Below are 21,913 nucleotides of genomic sequence, written 5' to 3' on the forward strand. Positions count from 1 at the left end.
ATGACGCTTGCGACAGTAGCACTTGAGCTCGTATCGACGCCCGAAAACCAGCCTTGCGCAAAAGCGCGTCCCATCCATCGATGTTGACGATTGCTGGTTTTTCCTCCCCTAGCCATGATCTAGGAAGCAAGGACTTGATAAGGCGAAAGGGAAGCTAGTCGCTTGTCATCTCCAGTAGTACCAAGTGCCTACCTGGGCGTAGAAGCCAGGGAAAATGGCGCAGTGCTTCTTCCGCACCTTGTGCTGCGTATAGGCAATTGGATGCGATGATGAGGTAGAAAGTGGCTTCACTATGGCTTTAAAGTTTGGGATCCTTCCCGATATCGAGGACGCTCAATGTAGGGGTACAAGGTTAGTTAAGCTCATCCAAAGAGGTCACATTGCGCATCATCTCAGAATCTCTTGTCTGAAAACGCCACACCATATCTCTGATCAATTTCGGACCGGGAGCTACGTACCTTGGCTGAATAACACTCGAGCGCCTTGCGAGGAAGTGTCTCGGGTGAAGCAGCCGTGCGAGCGTATGATGCGTAGCGGTCTTCCATCGACGCTAGAACATACCGTGCAGTCACTCCACCGCCAGCCCCGAGTTCAAGCACTTTCATGCGCGGATATCATTAACTGGGTTGGCCAACCAGAGTCGTTCACTGCCTGAGAAAAAAGCGCTGTTTGCTTAGACTGTTGACCCAGTATTGTCCCTTGAGGAGTAGGAGGTCATCAGCGTCGTCGAATGAGCGGCTTCGACCGTTGGGCCCCCAAACACTCAAGTACCACGCACAGTGCCTCGGATTCTTCTCCACTGTAATCCCACATTTCCGCATTGACTCGAGGCACGGTTCGGCGCATGGCAGCATGTGATGAGAATGGTACGCAGTGACAACTTCCAGCACACGAACAAAGGTGCATTCCTCTTCAAGTCTAGATATAGGCTTCTTCAACAGCTTCGGCATCACCTGCCAGTGTGCAGCTTTTTTGCGAGTTGCTGGCAGCTACTCTGAGGGAAGTTCCAAACTCGCTGCGGAAGCGCAAGGCTTGATACAAGGACATGCCCACTGCTATCATCTTGCCGCGTTTTCCCCCGGATCCCTGGGCTAAATGGGAGTGAAAACCTCTATAGTATGCAATACGGACGGCATTTTTGGCGCTCAGGTACCCTGCGGCGTATGTAGCACCAATTTCTCCAGAGGAGTGTTCAACAATGGCAGTAAATCTGACATCGGTAGTATGAAGGGCGTTGACTAGAGCGACTTGACGAGCAGTGCAGAGAGGTTGCGAAATCAAGGCTGTGTCTACGCGGGAAGACCCAAATCAGGGGGTATAAAGTCAGTAAAGCTCATCCAAAGGGGTGTCAGTGCACATTGCCTGAGGCTGCAATGGCATTGTTGCAAAGCCACGTGGGTAACGCAATTTGTACTTAGTGGATACGTACAATTTCAACGTACTAAGCTCGTAAATCAAGGACCACTCAGGACCACCTCCGTCTGGGAGATTGTCGAGGCTATGCTGCATCTGATCCATGGTGCTGCGGAAGACTTCGGACGTGTGATAGAGTTTCTTGCCCCTGGTAGCTCACTACGCTCCCTTCCCAGTAAAGATACCAAGTAAGTAGCTGGCCAGCGATGCAGCCCTTGTAGCTAGAGCCTGACTTGAATTGTTTTCGTACTCGTGTCCGGAGGGGCTACAGCCACAGGGACAATGGCTATACAGCTACTGAGATTGTGAGTGAGGACCTTGCAGTGAAGCCTCTGTTAGAGCAGTCACTGGCCTGCTGTCTAAAGCGGCGGTTATACACCCATAGTAACCTGCTCGCCTACCAGTAACGCTCTATGTGAATCTTACGGCGCCAAAGCTTGTTTCGGCTACAACTCGCCTACCTGTGGTGCTGATATTCGGGAGCACACTGGAAACACTTTTAGCGCATCCTATGGACTGCTTTACAGACGCCACGACAATGAAGATGTGCTATGAAGCAATTGGTTCTTTCGGCGGGTACGCAGATCCTAGTACAAATTGCGTCGATCAGATGGTGTGACGTTTTGAGACAGACAATCTGAGACGTCGAGTACTGATACCCCTTTGGATGAGCTTATATAACTTTGTATTGTAACATTAACGTGTTTTATCAGTAAGCTGCGGACATCAGTAAGCTGCGCACCCCACTAAAACGCGCGCGCCTCTTTAACAGATAACTAAACAGCAACTAAATTAAACTTATATAAGTATATATATAAAATATTTTTAATTACTTCTACATTAATTTCTTTTATAGCCTTATACATAGCACTTTAAGCAGGTTAGTGGTGCTTGTTAATATGCCTACAATGCCTAAGCCTGCGCATCTACCTTAACTAACCTATCAGCCTCTGCAGCCAGCCTCTAACCTTCCTAGCCTGTAAGAGTCCCTTCTGTAGCAATATACTACTGTTGCTGTTGCTTCTTCTACTCTTAGTAATAGTTAGCCTAACATAGCTTAGTGTTCTTTTTTATAAAAATTATTACTAAGTACATTACTATCTAATATTTTTTAACAAGCTAAGCTATTACCTAGCTAGTAAAGCTCTATAATTAATAACTAAGGCAGTTATAAATTAGTTAAGCCTACTTCTGCAGCTAAGTAACTATATAAGGCGTCTTTATAGTCTAGCGCGTCTTACTATTAGCTTCTTGCGCTAGTAGAGACAGTGTACAGACAATAGTAAGCAATAACAAGACATAATTAGAACAGTATAAGACTAAACCTGCTACTTAAAAGCTACTTTTAATTATCTACTTTATAAATACTATAAGCCTAATATGCTTATAAATTCTAAGAAAGTCTTACTTATTAATATAAAAAATCTAATTATAAGCAAGCTCTAACACCTAGTGTCTATACACTTACTTAAAAGGCGCAAAACAGCTAAAATCTAAAGGCTGTAAGAGATAAAAGCTATAAGCTAGCATATAAAGACTAATAATCTTATTTTTTATATAGTACTAATTAAACTTAGGCGTTGCATAGCTGCTGTAGCTATTTACTATAAGTGTAACGGCGCAGGCAAGACAATGGGTCCGAATGCGGTATGAATCCACTCAGAGGCATATGGGAGTGCGTGGGGACTCAGAGACCTGGGAATACCAATGACACCTATAGGCCTTGTACGTAGGATATCAGAAAACTACCGAGCTAGCTACGGGGGCGAGGTGCGACTAAATACATGAGGGAATAGGGGTAACAGCAGGGGGCAGGGCAGAGTCGGGGCCAGGTCGAGTCAGGGTCGAGCCAGGGTCGGAGCCGATACGGGGACCCTTCGGATGGGTTCCGGGCGACCCGAGATGGAACGAGAATCGTTACAATAAGCAGGTAATAGATTCCTACTATACGCGTCCTTATCTACTTATTAAAGTGCTTAAGCTAGGCTAGGCTAAGGTAGTTAGTTATTTAGCTATTATTACTTACTATAAGTGTCTAGTTACTAAGGATATTATAATACTAGCTAGCTTAGTAGAGCTTTCTATATAAGATAATAAGCAGTAGAAGTAACTAGCTAAATATATTAATACACTTAATTATAGTAACCTAGTTATAATTACTAGGCTGTATAGTAACTACTTAACTAATAGTCTTAAAGCTAGTAATAACTTTAAACATACTAGTAACTTTTATTATAAATCTTATTTTATTAAAATTATAACATACTTTATAGGCGAGTTGCTTACACACCTAAGTTGCTTACTTTTACTAAGACCCTACTACACTACTCTTTCTACACTAACGCATTTCTAACAACACTACTTAAACATGTTAAAAGAATGTTAGATGCAGCTTATACTTTAGGCTTTTAAATAAAATATAACACTTTTTAACTATTGCGCTGCAGCTATCTATAGAGTCTTTTAAAAAATAATAAGTAACTAACGCGCTAAATAACTTTTCTAAGCTAATTATACAGCTAACTTATAAAAGCTAGATAATAATAAAAAGTAGGTAATTATTTAGCACATACTTAAGCTAGATGTGTGAGGATTTCCCCTCTAGCTAGTAGCTATAGCTAATATAGCTAATTCTTTACACACTAAGTATAATATAAGCTATATTAGTATAAACTAGCTTAATATATTTATTAAGTGTTACTTAAAGCTTAAAGTAAAGTTTAAGTATAAGTATAACTATAAAAAAGCTTTTTATAAAATTTTTATAGTAATTTAAAGCTAGTTTAACTTTATAAAGAATATTAAAGCTAAGTATAGTATCTAGAATAATAACATATATAACTTTAATAAAATAAAGTTTATAATAGGCTAGATATCTACTAGAGCAGTTATTATAAGTTTAAAAAAACAAGAATAGCTAAAAGCAGTCTAGCTAGGTAACTAAGAGTAAATAATAGCTATTTAAGGCATTAATACTAAAAAGTAGGCTATTCTACTTTTTATTATCTTTTAGGGTAGTAACTACTTTTTAAACTAGTATAAAAAGAAAAATCTACTTTAGAATTAAGTTATTATAATTTCTAAGTATAGCTAGACTACTAATTAGCTTAGTCTAGACTAGTTAAAGCACTTTAACGCGCATATAAAAAAGTGTACTGTTAGCAGCTACTATCTGCTAGTTATTAATAGCTATAAAAGCTATAACTTACTTTATTTTTAGTAATACTATAAAGATAATAAAATTATTACTATTTATATACTTTTTTACTTATTACACTTTTTATAGCTACTTAATGTAGGTTGTTTTACTTCTTTAAAGAAAGTGTATAGGCGCTAAGCTAAAAACCTTATGTATAACTAAATTACTTATATTATAAAAATAAAGTTTCTACTATGCTTTAAAGTAGCCTATAATACTATAATTACTTTTAGTAATATTTAAAAAGAGTTTTAAGGCGCTAAATTAGTTCCTTTTAACCTATAATAAGTTATAATAGGCCTTAATGTAAAGTTGTGTACTTTATTACTACTACTACTTATATATAATAAGCTCTAGTAGTTATAAACCCTAAGTAATACTTTAAAACTTAGGTTATAATTAATACTTATAAAAATAAGAATTTAAAAGCATATAAATAGTTTACTAACTTTTATAGTTAAAGTGTTTAAAAAGGTCTTAAAGAGAGTAGTAATAATTACACATAAGCTAGTGTTAGTATAATAGAAAATTACTAAGCTTTAAGCAGCTAATAAGGCTGCTATGTAACATAAATTACATAAAAAAAGTAGATTAAGGTAGAAAAGACCTTAATAATTTAAAAAGGCCTACGCTTAACAGCTCTAAAGGAGTTTAAAGTGCGCAGTAATAGGAAGAAGGCAAAGAAGCAGGTGTAAGCTAAAGTAGGTAAGCTATCCTAAAGGCGCTGCAGACAGTGCAATTAGACTAGGCATAACACGCAAATGTGTAAGCAAGAAGCAGAAGTAGTATCTAAATAATATTCTAGGCTGTACTGTACTATATAGTGCTAGAGTGGGTTGTTATAGGCTATAATAGAGTTTGTTAGGGTGGGGTCTTGGCAAAAGTAAGCGACTCGGGTGTGTGAGCAACTCGCTCATGAAGTACGTTAAGTATTCTTATCTAGTATTTTATATATCTAACATGTGTCCTTTACTAGCTTAAACTAAGCTCTAAACTTAACTAGATCCTTGTCAGATTGAAGCACTGTTTCTAGGCTTCCTGAGATGAATGATGGGTTTGGATATGATGTATGGGATGATTGATTGATTGTGTTGATTTATCGATCCTTTTTCTGCTCTACTCGTGTTGCTCGGCTTTTGTTTTTCCGATCCGAGTCCCTCGCGCACTAGCCCTATGCGCGACCAGCTTGCAACATGCTGCAATTTGCTGCAATTTGCTGCAACATGCTGCAAAATGCTGCAATTTGCTGCAACATACTGTTCGAGCTTATTGCTCGTACTATGTAGCCGCTTTTCGTCAAACGTTCCTCCTGTCTTGACAGTAGGTGCGCATATCTGACAATCCTAATAAAAAGCGCGCTAAAAGTGTATCTTTTTATCCTACTTTATCTAAAGCTCTACCTAGCTGTTAACAAAGCGCAATACCTAGCACTTACCTACAAGTGTTAGTAAAGAATCTTAGTAATAAGCTTAAAGCAAAATATTTACTATTTAACACATGTTAATAATATAAGGTAAAAAGCTGCATTAGTTAAAATCTAGGATCTAGAAGACAAGTAACTACTTTTTAATAAGCAATAGCTTACAGTTAACTAAGATTGTCTTACATTTTAGGAAAATACTACAGAGGCGCGTTTAAAGGGTAGATTCTAGTACATTATAAGCTGCAGTAGCTGCACAAATTAATAAATAAAAGTTAGACTTAATTAAAACAAGAGTAAGCTAAAGTCTGCCTTCTTTTGCTAGAGATTAAGCTTGTAGTTGTTAAGCTATAGTTAAAGGTGTGGACGCGGTTTCGCGCGGTTTGGTGGGGTGCGCAGCTTACTGATGTCCGCAGCTTACTAATAAAACACGTTATAGGTCATACATTGCCCTTAGGCTAACCACTACTATTGTCAAGGATACGCGACGGGATATTTGCACTAACTGGTCGATGGCTCACTCGATCCTAGGAGTACCTCTCGAGCTTCACGGCGCCTTTGGATGCCCAAATACACTAGAGTAGAGGAAATTCGGGTCGCATTGCTTTCCATTAGTTGAGAAGTTGCTGCAGAAGGGAAAATTTATGGACCATCCGTTGGAAGTTCGTGAAGGGGGGCTAGCAAAGATGCCCAACATCATGGAAGACTTGCGTCCTGGAAGTGTGCGGGTGAAGAAGGTCGTAGTGCCGATGGTAGTAGACTAGGCAATCTACCATTATGTCACCTGTCACAGCTCGAAGTTCAAAGTTCGAGCTGGTGAGGTTGCGCACGAACCAGGACCATGGACCGGCCAAGTTTATCTATTCCTCCGCCGCTATATATTTTTTCTTTCTTAGACCATCAATTCTTCTTTCTATACTATTTCTAAGGTAGGCTCACTTGCTCTCTAGCACTTTTCAAGCAGTTGATGCTGCCTTGGAACGCCATAAGTTTTATCCCACATCTCGTCCCTATGCCACTCATGTTTCCGACATTATTACACCATTGTAGCTCTCGTTCCGCACCGCATTGTGTAAAGAATTGCCGCATGATCCATTGCGGGTAGACCATCGTTTGTGGCCCGAACGTGCCCATTTCGATCCTGTGGCAATATTCGATCGACTGACAGAGCAAGCGGGCCAGCTTGCCGGCCTCATACTGAATGCTACCGAAACTATTGTGTAGATCGAAGAACCGTGAAGCCATGGTTCTCGCTTCATCCCTTTCTTCAAACAAGCGCTGTAGTGTGGTGTGGATGTGTAGCTGGAAGGCCCAAGATGCCACGAAGTGGGTTGCTGTTTGCAAAGAGCGGAACTCAAGAGCGAATGGAAAGAGTTTCATATCGTGAGTGTCGTCCGAGGGATTGTTAAGTTTCGATGGTACTGCCGTATAAAGCGGTGTTGGACTCGCCGCGCAGAGCCTCGCCTGCCAGGCGTAGAGGTCCCCCATGATACTCCATAATGCAGCAACCGCCGCCGTGATTTCGGAGTCCCCAGATTGTCCTGTCAGAACGAGCTTGGTAGCTGAATCAAGTATTTGAGGTAACTCGCATACAATGTCCATTAGCTGGTCCATGGGGTCGAGGTTAGACTTGTCAGGCATAAAATCCGCCCACTGTGCAGCGCTCACGGAATCTTGCTGTCTGCCCGTAAGTTGTGAGAGTATCTGGCAAGGGATATTAGCAGCTAGAGTGGGACGCGGTCAAATTCACTTACGCTAATAACGCGTAACCGAGACCATAGCCTAAGCCAGATCGTTGTTGAAACATCTGTGAATCTTCTCTTCAGACGTAGGACATCCGCAATACCCTGCACATGGACTCGCAGCCCGTTATCCGTCGGAAAGAAGAAGAGCTCGCAGGTCGACAGAACCACAATGGCCGCAAGGATGTAGTCCAATCTCGCGTCTCCTTTACCGTTCAAAGCAGTTGATAGATATCCAAGTGTGGTATTGTACCTTTCAGTTCCTTCGTCGTGTGATACACTTCCGGTATTCGTAACGTACACCTGAATAGTACAGAATGCAATGAGCGCATTGTCGAGTACAAGACAGGGATCTTCGAGCTCGCATACGGCTCTGAACCAAGTCACCGGAGCGGCATGACTTGGATTGTTGTCTGCGACTTCGGAATGTGGTAAATACAACTTCTGCAGTAGCTCGAAGGCTTCCAGTCGAAAGTGAGAAGGGAATGCTGTCGATGCTTTTGCCAACTCAACTAGGCCATTAAGCTGGTCTTGAATTGAGCGGCTCTCGGGGTCTTTCAGCCTGCTGAGCCTAAATTTGGCGAGAACGGCTGGTGCTGATGCAGATAGATCCGCGAGAGTCTTGTTGACGAAGAACGTTTGCTGACCATAGCCAGAACATTGTATGCGAGCCCTGGCACATCGTGTACATCCTGGACGTTCGAATCCACATTTCACGCGTCGTCTTTTGCAGTTGTTACAAGCTTTGGATTTGCCAGCAACACCAACCATGCCTCCGAGTGACTCTTGTGATGGGGCATTGGTGTTCGGATCATCCTCGAAAGATGATGCTGATTTAGGCTGCGGGATGGGCTGCAATCTGCTGGATGACGGCGGATGCCTCTCAGCTGACTGGCTGACTTTCGGTTCGGTTCAGACCGCAGACTTGGGACACTTAGAGATCTAGCCTTTCCCAATCTGGAGGCAAGATTCGAGCTCAGTGGCAAGGATCGGTTTGGGCTGACAAATCATATCGTTTCATTTCGGAGCTAGAGTTAGCGCATGGATCTGGAATAAGAGCCCTGGAAGGCTATTGCCAACTAGTTTATATCTTTGTTCCTTCACGGGCACGGATGTTGATGTATTGGGCAGAAGACGAGATTAACCTATCGCAGCATAACAGAATTCCAAGGTGTTGGCTTAGAATGATCCACATTGCCAATGCAGTGGATAAGGCTGCTTGCCACCATATCCCAAAAATACAGTTTTTCTAGTCTATTGGTAGCATTTGGTCTGCACTTTGTATGATGATGATGCATGTTGATTTGAAATTTCTTCGCTTGACCGTTAATTTCGTGACAATCTCGGTCTCAACATGACTGCTCCGAGGGAAGAGAGCACTGGAACAGCTGATGCTCATGCTTTCACCATGAGTTTCACTCCCGTTAGCCTAAGCCTCGAGAATCCGACGAAGAATGTCCCAACCATCAGCAGAATGCCCGAGAACAATGTCAATCCAAGAAATCCATTCCCTTTCCCGGAGGCAATGACGCCTGCAATGGGGCTTCCAACTAGGACACCAGTCGCGGAAACAGCGTACAAGCTGCCGGTACGTACACCAAGCTTCCGAATATCTGGAGAGATCTTCGCTATCAAGGCGGGAATGATTGAAAATATGCATCCTGAGGCGAATCCGTAGAAGATCGTGAACACGATGATCAAGGCATTTGTGTGTCCCGAAGCCATCGTGGTGCTTGGCAACCAGAAGGCTAAGCTTACGACTGCGCCCAAGCCGGTGAGTAGTATCATGATGTTGAAGACACCGAAAATGTCTCCGAAGTGTGCTGGGATGATCCGTCCGAAAGTCCCGGCTGCGTTGAGGATCGAGACTAAGTAGCCCGCGAGGCTCGCTGACATGCCTTGGGCTCTAGCCTGAACGATGATGAACGTAAAGGGGATGAAACCGCCGATATAGATAAACCAGGCGCCGACTGCCAGTAGCATGAAAGTCGGCTCTGCGTAAGGTGTGATGAATTCCTTGAGAATGAGCGGCTGCTTCAATGGCGGGAGCCGCGACTTGACCGTCAGAATACCAATGATGACCATGCCCAGGAGTAGAAATGCAACAGCTCGCATCGTCCATCCAAAGCCAAGGTCATCCACGAGACGGTGGACCATGATCGGGAGTACGACACCTCCGATGCTCGAGCCAGACGCCATGATGCCTATAGCGAGGGCACGATGTCTTAGAAACCATGTGGAGCAGGCTGTCATAGCTGCAAGTGCCAGTCAGGATTGAGAAGGACAATCTCAAGCACACCACTTACAAGGATAAAAGAGGAAGCTACAACCAATGGCACTGACAACCGACTGGGAGAGAAAGACCTGGTAATACTCCTTCGATATTGAGGTCATCATCAAGCCGAATATATGCAAAAACGACCCGATGACAATGGGAACCCGCGGACCAAAATGATCCGTCACTTTGCCCACCACTGGCCCCTACAGTCTCGGTCAGTCGATAATGTGCACGATTACATCACGCGGCGGTGTACCCAAAAGAACATCATAAACGATTCTGTGGATGGTATCCAAGCGACATCGCTCGACGAGTAGTTTGCGAGTAGATTTGACTCGTAGTAGTCTTGAAAAATGCCCACACCTGCGCGCTAAATTAGCTTCGTCCCGATGATGGTGTTCTGGAGATTTTACAATTGATCCAACCAAAGCTGGCAAAGACGGTGCAAAAGCCGCCTGCGACGACGAGCCATGCTTCCACACCACCATCAGGAAAAGACTTTGGATCTGGCCCAGTTGATGTGGATGCTTCCTTCTCGGAGGCTGTCATTGGTAGTTGCACTTGCACGTTATCGATTGACGGATCTGGAGAACCATTTGGAGGGGAATTAGTCTTTTCGGGTGTTGATACCATGGTGAAAGTCGATGGATATTGGTTGTGAATCCGCAGCGGGTAGTTCAGGGTAGGTAGACGTGTCTCCTCTTATAGCATCAATAGCAAGTCGTCAGTTGATTACTACGTTATGGGCCTTGCGCAAAATTGCGCCAACAGTACTTGCCGCACATACCATAGTAGAACTCGAAAGATGATACCGAAAGGGGTGTTATCTTTCGCGTATTACCTCAGCCGTCAGCATTGCAGAAAGTGGTGCCAAAACAAAAGGCCGCACCTATCGTTTAATCCTGCGATTCGTATATGGTACGGTGAGGTCGCCAAGTACGACCTGCCGAGTGAGCCTTATATGCTGTGTAACATATTGAACGACCTGGTAGATAGCACTCCACCTGAATATAAGCACCACAATTAATCTTGCAGGTACATATGTACACGCTTCCCCATGAGACGGTTTGTAGCACGTGCGCCCCATAATCCGACCATTTTTCCTACAAATCCTGTCTGGTGGTGGCTCACGCTACTAACCTGCTCATGGGAGGGCCCTATAGCCTGCGCCGTATCTTTGTAATTGGGTTCCACTGCACGACTTGGTAAACACTAACGCGAGTCCAGAATATCACCAATGCTGTGTCGTTTGAGAGTCTATAGCTGTATGTTTTTCGATCATTTCATTCCCACCGCAGTGCCCTATATGTATTGGATATCCGTAACTGACGAGTAAGCTACAGTAAGGTGCAAAACCAGGCCTTCAACCGAAGGCAACGCAAGCAATATCGAGAACCTAAACCCAAGCGGCTTCGAATCAGGTCAGGTCGGGGGATTCTCCCAAGGCGAGGCATTGAGCTCTCACTTTGGCAACCTGACTGACCCTTTTCATATCAATCTGTCTTTGGAGACGGGGTACATTTCGGACCTTGCCTCAGGCCGAAGAGTACAGATGTCGTCCTCAGGTTAAGGGATGGGGTTAGTAGATAGGACGTCTATAATCATTACTAGAAGACTTACAAGAAGGAGGTTGAGGTTATGGGGTGGGAAAACAACCAGTATAGGTAGTTTAGAGCTACAGCTTTCACGTGGTAGAGAGCCTTTGTATCAATGATAGAGTGTATGGGTATCATATCCTTCTAAAAGCACCAACTTTTGACGAATTCAGATCGTCTCATCATCCCCAACTCTTTCCCTCTCCTTCAAAAATCCACCTACCACTCTCCAAGCTCTATACCTTCCTCACCAAACTCGACCGCAGCACATTCTTAATCTCCTCTAGAATTGCTAGATACCACTGTTAGCATTCATGGTATCTCAACTCTCTCTGGAAGAGAGCACTCACCAGCCTAGTACAAATGCCCATTCTCCTACCCATAGATCACAATCATCTGCCTCTCCTGTTACGCCGCCTCCTCCCCCCCACACTTTAATAGCTAACCTAAACCTACTTTATTTATAACTAGAACTAAAGGTTTTTATTTTAAATTTAATAAGTTTTTTAGACTATAACGTTATAGTATAGTGTAGCTTTATTTACTTTTCAAAGTATTATAACTTTCTTTTATAAAAAAGTTACTAAATATATCTAATAACTATTACTTAGTTATAATTACTTAGTTAGACTAAATTTTAGTTTGCAATACCTTTTAAATACTATAATAACTGTTTAAGTATGTGTAATACCTATCTAAGACTTTATTTTATCAAAGTTATAAATTTTATGTTTATAAATTTAATAGTTAGCAATAGTGCTATATATAAGTGTAAACTACTTTTATATAACTATAAAATTCTTATATTAGACTTTTTTATAGTAATACTTATAACTAAGGAAAACGTGTGTCGCATACAATTATCCGCCTATATATACTCTTCTACTATACTAGCTAGAAGGTTAATCTTTTAGCAACGCAAAAACATGTTTTAAACTTTATAGTGCACTTAATTAAGTTTATAGTCTAGTTTACACTAAAGTAGCCTAACTTAAGCTTAAACTATAATAGTGTTATAGTTTATTAAATATATCTTTTATAACTTAAAGTTAAAAGAATCTTTATAAATCTAAGATAAATATGTACTTTATAACAGCTAGTCTTTTTTAAATTAGTTAATTTTTATAAGTTAGCCTTGTAAGTATATTATAAAAGTCTACTATTAAGTTCTTAAGCAAGTGTAATTTTAAAAGCTTTATAAATTACTATAGTAAGTTAAATGCTTAAAATCTAGCTATTTTAAATTACTTGAAAGGCTAAAAGTACTTAATTTTTTTATTAGTATATTAAAAGTTAATAAGTAGTTGTATTATTAATTAAAGTAAAAGGTGCTTAAATTTTATTAAAGTAGACAATTTACTTATATAGACTACTTACTTGTAATATACGCTATTTAAAAAGTTGAAAGCTAATTTAAATACAGCTTAAAAGTACTTTAACAGTATAAACGTAATTTAAATATTACTTTAAAACTATCTAGTAGTAATTTAACTTATTAAGCTAGTAAGTAATTAAAATCTTATAAGCTATTTAAATATAAGTTAAAAGTAAACTAAGTATAGCTTATGTTTTATAAAATACTTAAGTTATAGCTTAAAGCTACTTTTTACTACTTTTTCTACTACAATTAAAAGCTTTTAGTACTAACATAGCTAGCAACTAACTTTATATTTAACTACTACTACTACTACTATTATAGTTATTTATCTATTAATAGAATTGTTTTAGACTTTAAGAGTTTAAGTAATACATGTATATAAAGTAGCTTGTAAAAGCTTAGATTAATACAGGTTATAAGTAGCATACTAGTAAAATAAAGCTAGCATGCTAAGAATTAAGAATAGAATAACTATGCTACATCTTCTATTTGTAATAATACTTAAGCTTACTTAATATAGTTTCTTGAGTTTTTTTAATTAAAATTAACAATAGAAACGGCTTGTACAACAGTCCTTACGCGCGACAGGTATATATGCTATTCTGTACGTAGATCAACTGTTGGTTGATTATTCACTCCTATTAGTTGTATTAGCGCAGTAGTATAGAGCTCTGTTCTTACACTAATAGCGTTAAGGCTTTTTAACTTAACTAACATTAGCTACTCACTTTAAAAGAATATATAAAAAGTTATAATATAAAAGGTGTTGTATACAATTATCCTCTATATATATCCTTCTGCTGTGATAGCTAGAAGATTAACCTTTTAGCGACGCAACAAAAGGTATAAAAAAGAAACTACAAAGTGTAGAAAAAGAATATAATATAAAAGTAGAAAGAAAGTAACAATTATGTCTGCCTTAATAGCTTTCATTATATAACTACATCATTGCTACTCTTTAACGTACTTCACAGGCAAGTTGCTTACACACCTAAGTTGCTTACTTTTACTAAAACTTTACTAAAACTTTACTAAACTACTTTTCTTACACTAATACATTTCTAATAACACTACTTAAATATGCTAAAAGAATGTTAGATAACGTACTTCACAGGCGAGTTGCTCACACACCTAAGTTGCTTACTTTTGCTAAGACCCTACTAAACTACCCTTTCTACACTAATGCATTCCCCACAACACTACTTAGACACGCTAAAAGAACATTAGATATAGCTTACGCTCTAAGCTTTTAAATAAAACATAAAACTTTTAAAGAAATGTGCTGTAGCTATATGTAGAGTCTTATAAAAAATAATAAATAACTATAGCGCTAGATAACTTTTATAAGCTAATTTTACAGCTAAATTATAAAGGCTAGGCAATAAAAAGAAGCAGGTAATTATTAAGACTATACTTAAGCTATATGCGCAAGGAATTTCCCCTTAGATAGCATTTATAGCTAATATAGCTAATTCTTTGCACACTAAGTGTAATCTAGGCTATATTTACATAAACTAGCCTAGTACATTTTTAAAGTGTTATTTAAAGCTTAAAGTAAAGTTTTAAGTATAAGTATAGTTAAAAGATATTTAGCTAATTATAAACTCTATTTTGCTAAAGTTGTACATGTTATTATTCTAGATACTATACTTAGCTTTAATATTCTCTATAAGGCTAAACCTGCTTTAAATTACTCTAGGACTCTTATAAAAAGCTCTTTTATAGTTATACTTACACTTAAATGTTACTTTAAGCTTTAAATAACACTTTATAAACATACTAGGCTAGTTTATGTAAACATAGCCTAGATTATGCTTAGCGCGCAAAGAATTAGCTATATTAGCTATAAATGCTATCTAAGGGGAAATTCCTTGCGCATATAGCTTAAGTATAGTCTTAATAATTACCTACTTCTTTTTATTACTTAGCCTTTATAATTTAGCTGTAGAATTAGCTTATAAAGGTTATCTAGCGCTATAGTTATTTATTATTTTTTATAAAACTCTACACATAGCTATAGCACATTTTTTTAAAAGTTTTATGTCTTGTTTAAAAGCTTAGAGCATAAGCTGTATCTAACATTCTTTTAGCGTGTCTAAGTAGTGTTATAGAGAATGCATTAGTGTAGGAAAGGTGGTTTAGTAGGGTCTTAGCAAAAGTAAGCAACTTAGGTGTGTGAGCAACTTGCCTGTGAAGTACGTTATAGCTTATACTCTAAGCTTTTAAATAAAATATAAAACTTTTAAAAAAACATGCTACAGCTATGTACAGAATTTCTTAAAAAATAATAAATAACTATAGCACTAAATAACTTTTATAAGCTAATTCTATAGCTAACTTATAAAGGCTAAGTAATAAAAAAAAGTAGGTAATTATTAAGACTATACTTAAGCTACATATATAAGGATTTTTTTTTAAATAGCATTTATAGCTAATATAGCTAATTTTTTATGCACTAAGTGTAATCTAGGCTATATTAGTATAAACTAGCCTAGTATGTTTATAAAGTATTATTTAAAGCTTAAAGTAAAGTTTTAAGTGTAAGTATAGTTAATAAATATTTAGCTTATAATAAAGCTAGTTTTACTAAAGTTATATATGTTATTATTTTAAATGCTATACTTAGCTTTAATATTTTTTATAAAGCTAAACCTACTTTAAATTACTTTAGAACTTTTATAAAAAGCTTTTTTATAGTTATACTACACTTAAACATTACTTTAAAGTCTAGATAACACTTTTTAAATATACTAAGCTAGTTTATGCTAACATAGCCTAGATTACACTTAGAGTGTAAAAAATTAGCTATATTAGCTATAAATGCTATTTAAAAAAAACCTTATATATATAGCTTAAGTATAGTCTTAATAATTACCTACTTTTTTTTATTACTTAGCCTTTATAAGTTAGCTATAGAATTAGCTTATAAAAGTTATTTAGTGCTATAGTTATTTATTATTTTTTAAAGAACTTTATACATAGCTATAGCATATTTTTTTAAAAGTTTTATGTTTTATTTAAAAGCTTAAAGTATAAGCTATATCTAATATTCTTTTAGCACGTTTAAGTAGTGTTATTAGGAATGCATTAGTGTAGAAAAAGTAGTTTAGTAGGGTCTTAGCAAAAGTAAGCAACTTAGGTGTGTAAGCAACTTGCCTATAAAGTACGTTAGAAACTAAGGCTTCACTAAAGTACATGCCTGATGCATCCTGTTGTGTTTAATATAGTCTTGGTGTCCTTCCCTGCACCCTTAACTATGTCATAATGCGACTGCGGAACGCGCGTTTCGTCTTCAACATAGCTTTCTTGCCAAGCGTTATCACAGATGCTTAAGAAAAAACATTTAATTCTGGTGGTGCGGACAAGTCTTAACTAGTCTTTGCAAATCACACAGGCTAACTTGGAAGCCATCCTCTGTTAACACGCAGAGCATCTCCTTCTGAGAGATTATTGCCCTATGGCTCTTGTACCCTCAACACAAGCTGCTTGTTCTTGTATGCTGGGAGGTGCTTGCCAGGAAAGTTCCACCTCTGGAGCTAGGTCTGATAGAATCGCTGACTGGAGCATATTAGTGGAGTCGTCTCAACAGAAAGGAAAGTAAGGGGGGCGAATGATAGATACGGCAAAGAGGGCCGGCGTGTAAGGAGGTCGTGATGTTCCCAGGCGGCCACCGAGTTGAGGATTGCGCCCGGATATCATACTTTGCAGCGAGGGACATGGTACAGCCTCGCCGGCAGTCTCGACTAGCAGCTGAAGTAGAGGCGGTCGTGGGCATCTAGGTGATAGTGGACGGCCTTGCAGTACAGAAGGCCACTGCGCGCAGATTCCAGGCGAAACCAATTAGAACGTACCTAGACGCCTATGTGTGGGTAAATAAAATATGGGTGCTGCTTACGCTTTCCCGAGAATACAGGAACGTGACGTAAAACACAATAAACCTAAACCCAAGGCAACGCGAGAGATAGTAAATTAAACCGCTGTTAAGCTATCTAGGCTACTGCAAGCCATCGTGGCCACTGTAAGCCGTTGTTAGCCATCTCGACCATTACTGCCAGCTATCTAGCCTACTTTAGGCCCTCTAGCTCACTATAAGCTATTGTAGCTACGAGTGTAGGCGACTTTCGCTGGCATTCCGCAAGCTTCGGGAGCTCTGTGCGCCTACTATATCAATTTTCATTAATATAGGAGCGATCTGGGCGAGATTGGCTGGCCCTTCGCAGGCTCTGTGAGCTTCGCACGCCTCATCTAATTTCTCCAGGCAGTGTCGGCTCTGTAAGGCCGGAACCAGAATGGGCTTGTAGCATCCTAAAAGGGATGTTGTCGAATACACTCATATGCAAGAAGTCAAATGAAACGGTGGTTATCCAGCGGATATCTGGTTAACAATTTGTTAAGCCCTGCTGACTCTTTGCCTCTACGTCCAGTTCTCTCTAGTCACTCTCAAGTATTGGCTTATGGGTTGGATGGATCCTTCTGCCTCTGAGAGCTGGCGCTCATGGCCGGTTGGGAGGTGGGGAGGACCTGCTTGGACAGCTCCCTCTGCTTCATCTTGCCATGACCGTAGACAAGGCCGCTAAAGAATCCTAGGAGGATCGCCGAGATGCTACCAAACGTGACGGGAGCATCGAAAAAGACAATGCCGCTGATGGCCAGCGGGAGCTTGTTCAGATAACCGACGAACGAGTACGTAGTTGACGAAGTCTTGCGAATGCACCAAGCAGACGAGTATGAGATAAAGATGGCACCTAGGCCAGAATAGAGCATCCCAATCACAAGGTTTTTGCGCGACTCGGCAGGGAAGTTCTTAGCTAGGTTCGTTGTAGACCAGTCCTCGGTGAACAGGGAGCAGATGATCATGATAGGGAGGGAGAGCAAATTGTTATAGAACATGGCTGGTTGATTCTGGTTAGTTTGAGTTGAAATTCCTGGCAGTTAATTAAAAACTTACTGTCCCAGTCCTTGAACTTCAGCGAGGTGATGAACTTGCGCGTGCCCAGGACGTATGAGGCAGTGCAGAAGACGTTGAGCCCCATCCACGCGTACCCAGCGTTCAAGGTTGAGATAGCGGCGGCAGTCTCCACCGAGTGCCCAACACCATTGAGGGCAGCCTGGATATCTGCCCATGCAGCAACGATGGAGCTGAGCACCATGAAGCCGAACGACAGCAAAAGCAGCGGGGTGACGTTGCCGCCGAACCACAGGACCTCACCATAGGCGATGACGATGATGGTCAAGTTCTTGAAGATAGTATATACCGGAACGGATAGAAATTGAAGAGACTTGGTGCTGGTATAGATCATGCCGACGAAGAACACAGACACAGGAAGCCCTGATTCGGTGTTAGCATGGCCGGGAATTGCACGAGTGTCAGTTCGCTGTCGCAGACATACATCTCTTGGCCTTGCCGCTTTCCAGGGCAGCGAGGTTAGGAATCAAACCCATCTGCTTCAAGACCAGAATTGCAGCCGTGCAAATAACGGCCTACCGAATGGGTGTCAGCTGCGGGGTCTTAATGCAGGACCAAAGTGTCGCTACACATACCTGAATGGCCAGATAAAGGAAGTTCAAGTTCCAGGACGAACCCGAAACGACATACTTGTTCACGACCGTCATGCTGATCGAGGAGAAGCAGTAGGCTAGAACAGCAGCACCAGGGTTGTTCTCGAGTTGGGAGAGAATGCTACCCATGCCGCTATCGATGCGAGCCCGGTGACGGGGCGCAGGCTTCAGCAGGAAGCTCTCCCTCTCACCAAACTGGTTCTCATCCTTCCCGCGCATCTCGAGATCCTCGTTCTTCTTGTTCGACATTGTGGTTTCGTTGTGGGATCGAAAGGTCCAAAACGAAAGGCTCGAGGTTGGTTATCCCATAGGATGGTGATAAGAAAAAAAACTTGCTCGGTGAGGAAGGCTGGCTAATACCAGGAAGGGGCGGTTCAACTTCGCGAGAAACAGAGGAGACAATCGAGACGGCAGATCTGTGACTTAAAAGTCAAAGACAAAAGGAAGGGAGGGAAAAGAGACGGGCGATGGGACCTTGTCAGCAAACTTGACGATTTACTCACTTTGATGCTGGAGAGGAAAGGGCTGAGTTGCGAGGGCGACGCGTTCAAATCCAGGTGTGAAATTGCAACACGAATCCCAGCAACAGGCTTGCCAAATGAGGCTTGGCGGATGGGAACAGGGGTAGGTTGTGCCCGTGAAAGGGGGACGTGGGGCTTGACGAAAGCTTAAATTAGAGACCCTTTTGTGGCGGCATCCCTTTCATCCATCCGACTATCTCTATTATTCACTGTACATCTTGCCAAGTCTTTTCTCTTATTGGTTTAAAAAAGCGCCGGATTAATGTCTAATTAGCCTATAAAACTTTCCACCACTTTTGCAAATATTCTAGATTTTTAAGGCAAATAAATATATTTTACTAGGTCTATTACTATATTCTAGGTGTTTTAATGCAATATTATAATGCTGTGTTCTGTTGTTAGTGGGCTACAGTTTGCCCCTTTGTTACTGTTCACAGTTTTAAGGTGTCGCCAAGCCGGAATCGGTATGTCGGCGTCTGTCTTCCGAATGTCAAACCTGACTTTGCAACTGACCGACGCGGTGCTCCGTATGAACATTGTCGGCGGCACGGGAGATTTGTTCGTCTATATCGCTATTCTTCCTTTGTTATTGCTAAATTTTCCTCATCCAAGCTTCCGAAAAGGAAGGCTCATACCTGCTCGTACAAATGTATGAACGAAAAACACCACAAACAGCGGAAACTGGATTTCGGAATCAACCCAGCTCATCGCACGCAAATGCTCGCTCGTGACTTCGCTCGATCTGCCAGCGCCCTGTCCCAACGCTCACTGCGACGGCGGTGCCATCGCGACACAGTGGCCAGCATGGCCGATCCCCCCCATTCTGCGAGCACGCTACACGCCTTTGCACCTACTTGAAGGACGCGCTGAATTGTATCGAACGTACTAACAACCAGCCTGTGCCAGCAGAACTCTCGAAGATCATTAACGCGGTATGCGACGCCCTCCGCATCCGACAAACCGAAGTTAATGTTACCGCCGCCTGGGGGTTGGGCAGACGAGACGCTGCCAAGGCTAACCCCACGGAGAAAGGATGCACCGGCCCGGGTCATGTGGCAAGCATGCGTCACGTGAGACGCTCGCTAAGCTTATCAGCATTAGTTATACCCACCATGCTTACTACAAGTATCGCTTAGGAGCTGCGAACACGGCAAGCACTCTAAAGTATATAGGTACAGCCTTCCTGTTACGACCGTCTAGTTGGGCAGATGGGATGTGATGGGCTGGTGCTGTTACGAATGATAAATTAACTAGAACCCTAGATGTCGCGCAGCCTCCTAATAGGACGGCCTTCGATATAAGTGAAGACGTTTCGGAACTAAGCGAGTCCATATGGGACGATGACGACCTTGGCTACGAAGCCTATCACGACATGGATACATGATCTGTCTTAGCACAACATATAGAGCGAGCTCAGGATGAAGACTAATTTGTCTTAGCACAATGTACAGAGCAAGCTTGTAACGATTCGCATGAATCGTTTCATCCAAAGTTACCTAACGAACATATATCCAAAGGTTCCGCGTATCTGCCCCGACCCTGCCCTGCCCCCTGCGCTATCCCTTTCTCTAAGTATTTAGCTGCACGTCTCCTCTCAGGTAGCTTAATAGTTTTTTAATATCCTTTTATACTAGGCCTATAGGTGTTCATAGAATCTCTAAGTTTCTAAGTCTCTACACACTCTTATATGCCTTTACGTAGATTTACACTGTATTTAGACCTATTATCTTACCTACACTGTTATATTATAGTTAATTGCAGTAATTACATACAGGGGTACCACGCCAGACGCAGCTACCGATGCGGCGTCTGGTACCCAAACTCCAGCGTCTTCGGTGGACTCCGACATCATTCAGAGAATCGATCCCCGCCTGCTATCAGACAACCGGAGGCAAGGCCAGAAAAGGTTAAAGGGCAATCAGCTGGACAATCTTGAGGATAATCGTTTGTTGCCCTAGAAGATGATGGCCCATGGCCCAGATGTCGACGGAGTAGTTGGAGTTCTCCAGCTCGAGCTCCGGGGCTAGGTAGCTGGCCGTGCCGACCGTGCCCGGCTCGGGCCGCAAAGAGCTACCCCGCCTGGATGTGCCTGGACACGCCGACCCTCCAGCAGAACGGAGCGGCGCGGCGCGCTAACGAGGCCAATGTTTGCTGGCTTCAGGTCTCGGTGCACCCAGTTCTCCTCGTGCATGACTTTGACACCCATCAATGCGTCGCGGAATGCAGACGCTGCCTCTATCGTCATGCCCTTGGACCCTCTTTCGATCTTCTTGTCAGTTGACATCTCCATGGCGGAAGAGGAAGCTTACCCCTTGCTCCGAATCCCCATCAAGTCCGCGAGGCTCTGAGGCGTCATCGGCTGTAAAACAATGGCAACGTTGTCAAAGGCTGTCCTGGACGAGAACTTCTCGCCGTTGGAGTAGAGCACGTCCGCCGTCCGCAGAATCCGCTCGCCGTCATCCGACTTGCTTGCAAAATCAGTCACTCTCTGTAATGTCTCGATTTCTTTATCCACACTGTGATAATTCCCAGAAGTCCTGTCAGTAAAGCGTAGAATCATGAATTTTGTATTTCAATTTTCGCCCCGTAGGTCCGAAATGCGAGGACATGTGATTCCTACTAAGAGTACAGAGTGGACAGTATTGCACTTCACAATTCTTACTCGGGATAAAAACGTGCAGTTCTAAAATAATTTAACACTCCTAAAATTATCAACTCGTTCGGATTGCCTTGCTATCGCAGGTTGTGTTGCGTTGCTTGGCAAATGGGACCAGAAATGGACGCCGCTGTTCTTAGGCTAGGAAGCGA

General features: G+C 41.6%; 7 protein-coding genes across 7 annotated transcripts; 3 read left to right on the forward strand and 4 right to left on the reverse strand.

The window, feature by feature from the left end:
* Positions 1–644: 644 nt before the first annotated feature.
* BDR25DRAFT_329090 (FabD/lysophospholipase-like protein) lies at positions 645–1,518 on the reverse strand (the record flags this gene model as incomplete). The annotated part of the gene is made up of 3 exons (XM_033692433.1): positions 645–908; positions 940–1,289; positions 1,443–1,518. 3 exons carry the CDS (start codon positions 1,516–1,518, stop codon positions 645–647), a joined length of 690 nt encoding a protein of 229 aa, XP_033541643.1.
* Positions 1,519–6,913: 5,395 nt separating this feature from the next.
* On the reverse strand, positions 6,914–8,583 carry BDR25DRAFT_271487 (uncharacterized protein). Its single transcript, XM_033687259.1, has 2 exons — positions 7,787–8,583; positions 6,914–7,736 (listed from the first exon to the last, which is right to left on the reverse strand). The coding sequence occupies exons 1-2, from the start codon at positions 8,543–8,545 to the stop codon at positions 6,957–6,959; spliced, it is 1,539 nt and encodes a 512-aa protein (XP_033541644.1). The 5' UTR covers positions 8,546–8,583; the 3' UTR covers positions 6,914–6,956.
* Positions 8,584–9,169: 586 nt separating this feature from the next.
* On the reverse strand, positions 9,170–10,601 carry BDR25DRAFT_241780 (putative MFS transporter; the record flags this gene model as incomplete). Its single annotated transcript, XM_033685760.1, has 4 exons — positions 9,170–10,029; positions 10,081–10,255; positions 10,309–10,415; positions 10,466–10,601. The coding sequence occupies 4 exons, from the start codon at positions 10,599–10,601 to the stop codon at positions 9,170–9,172; spliced, it is 1,278 nt and encodes a 425-aa protein (XP_033541645.1).
* A 193-nt stretch (positions 10,602–10,794) lies between these two features.
* On the forward strand, positions 10,795–11,956 carry BDR25DRAFT_361340 (uncharacterized protein; the record flags this gene model as incomplete). Its single annotated transcript, XM_033696397.1, has 9 exons — positions 10,795–11,002; positions 11,049–11,087; positions 11,126–11,166; positions 11,216–11,294; positions 11,351–11,384; positions 11,436–11,567; positions 11,591–11,630; positions 11,664–11,716; positions 11,770–11,956. 9 exons carry the CDS (start codon positions 10,795–10,797, stop codon positions 11,954–11,956), a joined length of 813 nt encoding a protein of 270 aa, XP_033541646.1.
* A 5,274-nt stretch (positions 11,957–17,230) lies between these two features.
* BDR25DRAFT_296428 (GDP-mannose transporter) lies at positions 17,231–19,114 on the reverse strand. The gene is made up of 4 exons (XM_033688921.1): positions 18,567–19,114; positions 18,416–18,506; positions 17,974–18,354; positions 17,231–17,917 (listed from the first exon to the last, which is right to left on the reverse strand). The coding sequence occupies exons 1-4, from the start codon at positions 18,831–18,833 to the stop codon at positions 17,478–17,480; spliced, it is 1,179 nt and encodes a 392-aa protein (XP_033541647.1). The 5' UTR covers positions 18,834–19,114; the 3' UTR covers positions 17,231–17,477.
* Positions 19,115–19,571: 457 nt separating this feature from the next.
* On the forward strand, positions 19,572–20,489 carry BDR25DRAFT_361342 (uncharacterized protein; the record flags this gene model as incomplete). The annotated part of the gene is made up of 5 exons (XM_033696398.1): positions 19,572–19,690; positions 19,729–19,900; positions 19,936–20,175; positions 20,232–20,320; positions 20,390–20,489. 5 exons carry the CDS (start codon positions 19,572–19,574, stop codon positions 20,487–20,489), a joined length of 720 nt encoding a protein of 239 aa, XP_033541648.1.
* Positions 20,490–20,577: 88 nt separating this feature from the next.
* On the forward strand, positions 20,578–21,599 carry BDR25DRAFT_361343 (uncharacterized protein; the record flags this gene model as incomplete). Its single annotated transcript, XM_033696399.1, has 6 exons — positions 20,578–20,677; positions 20,900–21,053; positions 21,086–21,251; positions 21,283–21,377; positions 21,404–21,456; positions 21,493–21,599. 6 exons carry the CDS (start codon positions 20,578–20,580, stop codon positions 21,597–21,599), a joined length of 675 nt encoding a protein of 224 aa, XP_033541649.1.
* Positions 21,600–21,913: the final 314 nt, after the last annotated feature.

The sequence above is a fragment of the Lindgomyces ingoldianus genome, assembly GCF_010093535.1.
Source record: "Lindgomyces ingoldianus strain ATCC 200398 unplaced genomic scaffold BDR25scaffold_43, whole genome shotgun sequence".
In the NCBI taxonomy this organism is placed as follows: Eukaryota; Fungi; Ascomycota; class Dothideomycetes; order Pleosporales; family Lindgomycetaceae; genus Lindgomyces; species Lindgomyces ingoldianus.